This window comes from Daphnia magna, linkage group LG10 (assembly GCF_020631705.1).
Source record: "Daphnia magna isolate NIES linkage group LG10, ASM2063170v1.1, whole genome shotgun sequence".
NCBI lineage: Eukaryota > Metazoa > Arthropoda > Branchiopoda > Diplostraca > Daphniidae > Daphnia > Daphnia magna.
Window position 1 is genome coordinate 6,290,958 of NC_059191.1, and position 7,844 is coordinate 6,298,801.

A 7,844-nucleotide genomic window follows, 5' to 3' on the forward strand; every position below is an offset into this window, starting at 1 on the left:
CATAGCGCTGTGTTCCCTCTTCCCTGTTCGTATGTTGATTTGTTCATTCAGTTTATACAGTCATACGTGCAAGTTTCTTTAGCAAGCAAATGGGTCTATATCCTTTTATTTCGTTTGGACGGAAGGGATACTATGGTGCCTACCATACCCTCGTTTTCTTTCTATTCTTCTCTTCCTCTACGTTTCTGTCAATTTTCCCACTTTTAATGTTGCACCTTTTCCTCGGGTTGCAAAGAAAGAGAAACCTGTCTGCCTTGGGCTTTTGTTTTTCACCTTGGGTTTTTCACCTTGGGTTTTTCCCCACCATAGCCTGCGGCATGGGAACTAGGACCTTACAGCAATATGTTGTATACCACGGAGAGAGCCCTCACTCTTTATCTGTAAGTCGTCGAGTGAATACCACTGTGTATAGGAAAACTAACGTTGAAACATACTAAATTATCAGTGATAATTCTGGACAAAACAGTTTTCATCGATTACCGTGACAGCCATTGAAATCTTGTACAAAATATAGTGTGTATTTTTAGTTTCCTTTTCCTGCAGCTGTAAGGAATACTGACTGCTACGTATAAACATACTATGTGTACTTATTTTTGTCTCGCTGCTTGCTGTTTAGATCGTCCTATGGTGGGTGGCCCCAATTTTTAACCAGAATCAGGTCGTTGGAAAACGTACACACGTAAAAACCTACTTTCTTGAGACATTTCAGCAATGAAGACGATTGCTTTCAATCCTAGGCTACTGACTATCGTTCTGGTGATATTCAGCTATGCGGGTGATTAGCACTTCAAAACACAAATGATGGTGTAGCGAGAGTATTATTAAATCGAAACACATTTTAATTTGTATATTAAGATGCCAGAGGAATTAAATTCAAAGCTCCAAAGCCTCCCAAACCACACATTCCGTCCGTTAGTATACCAAAACCCAAAATTCCCGTGATTGTTCCTGTGCCTATTATTCTTCCCGTCGGTGGTTTCGGTAGCGACTATTATTTCAACAGAAACCATTACATCAACAGAAACAGCAGTAAGTGAAATTTTGTTTTGTATGTTGTGGTCCGCATCACTTGTTTTTTTTTTTTTGTTTAATATTTAAAAGGGCTACAGTGTTATTCCTGCGAAGGCAGCGACAACGATCTCTGCGCAATCAGTCCAGCTACCAGCTCAAGAAAAGTGACATGTGCAGAGAAAAACATGTTTTGCAGCGTCGTCCGGAAAGAAATTCCCATAGGTATGTATTTCCATTAAAATGTTACCCAGTGAGGTATGCGAATCGTTATTAAATTGTTCTTTTTTTTTTTTATAATAATAGATGCGGTAACGGTATCCAACGTTACATCACCAACGATGACCAATCAAACAGTTCTCGTTTCTATTGACTCACAAAGTTCGACCGTGTCGCCATCATCCACCTCCGAACTATTTCCGGGGAAAACGCCCACCACTGAAGGAAGTATTTCGTCCTCCAGTGTCGATTCCTTGATAACGGATACCTCGGTTGCTAACGGTACGATCGAACTCGATGACGGTGGGAATTCCACGTCACTGTCACGAAGTACCCGAACCACGGCCGTGCGCGTTGTGATTCAACGGGGTTGCAAATCATTGGACTTTATCGAAGGTGTATTGCTATCCGCGACCACCAGAAAGAATAGTAACGAATCGGAGTATGTTAATGCACAACTGTGTACGACGAACTTGTGCAATTCAGGCGATGGACGTGAGAGCTTACTTCTTCTGAAGTTTTTAGTTATGTAACGTACATAATTCAATGGTATTAACAGGTCTGAGATGTTACGAATGCACTGGAATGGGCCAAAATGACAGCTGCATGGTTAAACCATCCACCTCGGCTAAAGTGTTAATGTGCCAACCGAAAGAAGCTTGTTATGTAGAACGAAAGACGGTCACGTCTAATTCGAGTTCCACCAACTCTACTGGTAGGCTATTCGGAATTTGCAAATAGAGCAGAAAAATTGCGATAACATTTGCTTCGAATGACATTCCTGTTCCTTTTGCAGAGGTGGAAATAACGGTTTCAAGAGGTTGTAGAGCAGCCTCACGAACTGACGATCAGAACGTCATTTCTAGGTAAATGCTACTTTATTAACCAAAACAAAACATATATCGATACTTTAATCAATAATTTAGGAATGATGGCAAATTGGAAATGTCATGTCGCTTGAGCGATTTCTGTAACTCTTTTGACGCGAATAGGCTTAAACGCTCGAATTCTGCATCAGGTATGAAATCTATGATCAGTGCATTGAATTTGGCAAGAAAAATCAAATCCTAATCAAATTCGAGGATTTTGATTTGATTTTTGGAACCGAAAAATAGCCTTGTTTTGATTTGGATTTGTCGCAAATTGTCGTGATTTGATTTGAAAAATCAAATCAATTTTCAAATCCATATCGGCCCTGATTAGCTCTAATTGGAGCTCACATCCCGCCCCGAAAATCCATTCGGGGCGGGTGGGGCATTTTTTTAATTATATAAAAAAAAAATTTGATTGGATTTGGATTTTGACAAAAATCAAATCATTTGAGATTGATTTGGATTACGAATTTGTTAAAATGATTTGGATTGTCAAATCCGACTTAAAGTACCAAATCCAATGCACTGCCTTTGATGATATTTGTAGATGCCTTCTCTTCGGTTTTCATGATTTTAATTGGGTTTAATTCTTCAGGAAACCACGCAAAATTTTCGTCCTTGGTTGTAATATTCCTTGTTATCCATTTTCTTATCCAAAAAAAAAACATGCTGTTTTAAAAATAGGCAGAGTTGTATTCTAGCAACGTATAACTTATTTATGATTCATGATTTCATGTGGAATTTCCTAGTTTGCTTTTAAAATTGCATAAGCAAACAGGGTTATGTTCTTATTAGATTAGACATGTTGAGCAACGGAAAACATACATTGCAGAAACGAACAATACATCACTTCTAAGCAGATAATTACATCCACTTCGACCTTATTCCATCGATTCGGCACACCGAATGTCTTGTAGAATTTTATAAACATCAAAAGCTCTAGAAAATAAGCGACGGCTGTTACAATTGTCATGTTAATCGTAAAAAACCCTACAGGCATGGTGGTAACATAAACACATGGTTTATTTGAACTGAAAACCTTTCAACAAGAGAAAGTACGAGAACCATTCAGATTTCCTCTTCCTCGATAGCTTTAAAAATAAAGTAGATAGAACTGGAGCTAGAAAAAAAAAATGGGAAATGAAAAGATGAATAGGGTACCCACTTCTAGGAAGAAAAGGGGGAAATCTAAATTATAGTTATGAAAACTTAATTTTTAACGTGAAAAAGATGGTTTCTCCATAAGACGCTGCAGCCGCAGCAGACCAACTTGGACACAAATGAGATTTCCGCATTTGTGAAAAACGCGCAACGCAGGATTAAAACATCCTGCGTTGCGCGTTTTTCACATCACACGTTTTTCACATCACTGCTCTATTGTCGCGGTTATTGGGACTATGGACTCGATCGTCATGTCCGGCGATCTTTTATCGGATATTTCCCGCAATCCTATTCGAGATGTCCGGCAGTCTTGTTCGTAGAGATTTCCCACCATAGCTTTAGTTCTCCAAATGCATAAATACTCGTACGTTTCCCTTGCTGTAGCCCCAGTCTACTTATATCTATTGCAGTGTTGTGTACGTTTACAGCGAATAAACGTGTCTTAGTCACTACCCGGGTCTTCAAGTAATTCCCCACGTTACAATATGTAGCTATATGGCAACTCTGTAGTCATTAGATAACAAATATAGCAGACGACGTAAAGACTTGTCAATGGCGCTCTGAAAAATCTTGAATTGGACGTTTTCTGTCTTTTGAAGAAGAATGGACTAAATCTGGCGTCTCATATGGTCAATATCCTTAAACATCTAAGATAAAATAACTAGGGATCAACCACGAGCCAATCGGGGCACTTTTTTCCAATCGGGGTTCACATTTCGGGGCATTGGGGTGGGGTATTTGGGGCTCAATCGGGGTACGTAATCAGCGATGCAACCCCGATTGCAATCAATCGATTTATGGTGAAACCTATTCGATCGAGATTTCAACCCGATTGCCCCGATTACAGCCCGATTATACCTTATTCTGCCCGCCTACCCCGATTTTTTTATCATTTTTTAAAATTTGATTAGATTTTCTCTTGGTTTAGCCGGTGGATAATAGTAGAAATCGCGGAAAAATAGAGAAATCACGGAAAAATAGGGAAATCATGGAAATTTAGGGAAAAATACGGGAATTGCGGAAATTTATGGTATTTTGGGAAAAACTAGAAATAGACCAGTTTCGGATGCTGCGTTGGAAAATTTAAAAAAAATCCAGGGGGGTTTCGATTGCAGGGGGAGATAGGAAAAAAGGGGGGTTTTGATTTATTTACCCTAGTAATACTTTTCCAATTCAGGAAATGTTCTAGAATACTACACTTTAAGACATTCTGCGTCTTCTCCAGTCTTTATAAATAATTAATCACCCCTAGTTTATCCATTATCCCCATATCCACATTTGAATCACCCATGTTTACATATTTTCTTGACACTAGAAACGTAAAAAATACTAAACAGCATCCCTAGCCTTTTACTTGAATTAATTTTCATGGATTCGCTACTAGTTGTAGCGAATTATTGAAAATTTGGCACTTGAAATGTTGGCAATATCCTGACGTACAACGTTCCACAATAATTTTGCTCCTGGTAGCAAAATTAATGGGAGAAATCAGTCCTCAAAGTCGTTAGCCTATGTTAAATCCACCTAAACAAGGCTAAGTAGGGGAGACCGGGGCTATTTGGGACATTTTTTTTTTTTACGCTGCCATTTTTTTTTTTACAAGAAAAACGAAAAAAAAAGTGTAGTAGTGATTCCCTTGCATTGTTTTACATTCCGTAATTTTTTTAATTTTTTTCGTCCAACTATTTAATAGTTATTTAATAAAATGACAAGAGGAAAAAATGAAAAAAAAAAAAAAAGTTAGGGTTAAACGGAACAGAGCCAGGGGAAAAATGGAACAAAATTTTTCTCTACAACGGCTGAATTATTTTGATTTAAAGACGCACTAATGAAAAGGAAATTCCTTTTTCTTTCAGAAGTGCTGCCTTCTTTTAAATTCTGTTACGTATAAGTGGAGATACTATAAAAAAAAGTTTAGATGCCTTTATTTTTTAACTTTTCCCCTTGTTTTTGTCGGTGGGTGGTCGTTTATCTGGCTATAGCTCCACCCTTGTGAACACGTGACTTTTTTACTTCTGTTTAGTAACAACCCTGGCCCTAGTAAAACAGTAAAAAAACCAACGTAGACGAAAGACTGAAGTGATACGCTGAATGACACCTGGATTGTTCCATATTTTCTTCACTTGTAAAAGTCAGGATTTATACACTAGTGAGTTATGATTTCACTTTTGTTGACTCAACTATACTGAAATACTGAAATACTAAAATGAAAACGTGTTGGAACATTACAGGTTTCAATATGGTTCGTAACTACCACAGGAAAAAGGAAAAGATGCCAAGAGAAATATTGATTAGTGCTCTCAGACAGTTGAAATTACATCACGATCTTAAATTGCAGAATATTTCATATAGAAAAGTAGCAGAAAGTTATGGCATTTCTAGGACTACCCTTTTCACTCACTTTCAAAAAGTGAAACATCTTGCCTCCATCCCTGATAACTATTTATTGAATAAAGTGCATCACAGGCAAATCCTGAAATATGAAGAAGAGGAGGAGCTCGTTGAATATCTGAAGCTTGCAATGCAGAGCAATCATTCCTTGACTCCTAGTGAAGTGAGAAAGCTCGTTTACAGCTTTGTGCTCGGTAATGGAATTGAATGTCCTGCAATGTGGCATGAATATCATACTGCTGGAGAAGATTGGTTCACTTCGTTTATGAAGAGGAACGACTGCCTATCTCTAAGAAAACCTGAAGCTACAAGTCAAGCTCGAGCTGCCGGCTTCAACTACCCAGTTGTTAACGCTTATCAACAGAAGTTGGCTTCTATTTTTACCCGTCATCAGTATCCACCACATCGAATATTTAATATTGATGAAACTAGCAATCAAACAGTGATGGCTCCTGTAACCGTTGTAGCTATCCGTGGTACTAAGCAGGTAAATACCGTAAACTGTTATTTTTTCGAAGTATTTGTCGGTATTTCATTAATTTAATTCTTTAAGGTTTGTCAAACCACCGGTACAGAACGAGGAACTAATGTTTCTATGATATGCTTTGGAAACGCTGCAGGGGGTTTTATTCCTCCAGCTTATGTCTTTCCGTTAAAGAATGTCAACCGAAAAAGTATGAATAACTCAGTTCCTGGTTCAATTGCTTTTGCAAACGGAACTGGTTGGTTTGATGGGAACATCATGGTTGATGTCATAGATCATGTACAGCATTATGTGCAAAGCAGCCAAGAAAATCCAGTCCTAATCGTTTGGGATAATTTCTCTGCTCACTTGGATTATCTAGTTGTTAAGAAAGCAAAAGACTACGGCATGGAGCTTATTACTTTGCCTCCCCACACCTCCCATGAGCTACAACCGTTGGATGTGTCGGTGTTTGTAGCGCTGAAAAAGTATATTAAGACAGCTCACATGGAATGGTACCGCAATAATCCTGGCAAGCGAATCACCATCCATGAAGTAGCAGGATTAACAAGGGATCCTTTCCATAAGGCTATGACTCCATCGAATTTAATTTCTGGTTTCAAAAGAGCTGGGATCTACCCTTTCTCAATGTTACAACCGGAAGACCCGCGTTTCTCATCAGCTTTGGTTACTGATCTGCAAGGTACTAAACAAACTTCCTATTCTGGTTTTTGTTATAGTTTTTTATAATTTTAGATAATTAAAGCAAATTTTTTTACATTTTTTGCCGTTCGTTTATTAGCTCCATCGCAACAACAGAATGCACAAGATCTAGTTGGTCATGAAATACAGACCCCGCAGCAGTCCATAGAGATCAAAGGTTCGAATAATATTCAGACGGCGGGGAACGAAGATGATGAAATGGATTTTGCAAAGGAAGAAGGGAACATTCTGACTCGTGACTGTCGTGTTTTAGGCAACACAGTAGCTTCGACAGAAGTCGATAATCAACAACCACTGGGAAACAGTGATAGAGAAACCGTTGAAAAAGGAGATGGAACAAGTCAATCAAGATCAGCCCAATCTGAAACTCCCCTTAGAGCGAATATGATGGCGAATCGTGTACGTTTAGCAGAATTTATGCCCATTCCAAAAGTCATACAAAATGGTCCTAGACAAAAGAGCAGAATCCAAATTGGAAGAAGCCGTGTGTTAACTGATCCCGAGGAAATGGCTCAACTAGAAACGGATTATTTAAAAAAAAAAAAAGAGATGGAAAAGGATAAATCGAAGAGAACACGAGCGGCTAAGCCTCGCTTGTCGAATAAAGAAAACATCCCAGAAAATGGAAAAGGCGTCGCTGGTAAACGCAATGTGAATGCAGTTCACGAAATGGAGTCATTTGCAGTCACAAACCGTCAGCCTCGAAATGCTAAAAAACCAGCTTTTTTAACACAAAATTATTTGATTGATTGAGTCATTTACACGAACGATTCCTCAATCTTCTGTGTACGACTTACTATGTGTGTAATTTATTTATCAAGCATTCTCTGTCTGTGTAATAACACAATTAATTTTTTTTTTTCATCTCACTGTTTCTTAATGAAGAACTGGATATGAAAATACATTGAAATAAACAAAGAAAGATTTCTTCTACCTATTCCTCATCTCTTGCGACTAAATGGTAACAGCATTATGTAACACAATCCAGTTGTTGTGTAGGCCTAAAT

General features: G+C 38.3%; 2 protein-coding genes across 4 annotated transcripts; both read left to right on the forward strand.

The window, feature by feature from the left end:
• The first annotated feature begins 200 nt into the window (after positions 1 to 200).
• Positions 201 to 2,963, forward strand: LOC116936281. 3 transcript variants are annotated; one of them, XM_045179573.1, is made up of 9 exons: positions 201 to 380; positions 617 to 775; positions 856 to 1,029; positions 1,102 to 1,233; positions 1,315 to 1,722; positions 1,787 to 1,942; positions 2,024 to 2,093; positions 2,154 to 2,245; positions 2,695 to 2,963. In XM_045179573.1, exons 2-9 carry the CDS (start codon positions 712 to 714, stop codon positions 2,775 to 2,777), a joined length of 1,179 nt encoding a protein of 392 aa, XP_045035508.1. In that variant the 5' UTR covers positions 201 to 380; positions 617 to 711; the 3' UTR covers positions 2,778 to 2,963. The 3 variants fall into 3 exon arrangements, with proteins under 3 accessions (XP_045035508.1, XP_045035507.1, XP_045035506.1); XM_045179572.1 differs by having other exon boundaries at positions 373 to 513; XM_045179571.1 differs by lacking the exon at positions 201 to 380 and adding an exon at positions 387 to 545.
• A 2,419-nt stretch (positions 2,964 to 5,382) lies between these two features.
• On the forward strand, positions 5,383 to 7,590 carry LOC123466565. Its single transcript, XM_045180551.1, has 3 exons — positions 5,383 to 6,138; positions 6,205 to 6,817; positions 6,917 to 7,590. The coding sequence occupies exons 1-3, from the start codon at positions 5,467 to 5,469 to the stop codon at positions 7,588 to 7,590; spliced, it is 1,959 nt and encodes a 652-aa protein (XP_045036486.1). The 5' UTR covers positions 5,383 to 5,466.
• The last annotated feature ends 254 nt before the right edge of the window (positions 7,591 to 7,844 follow it).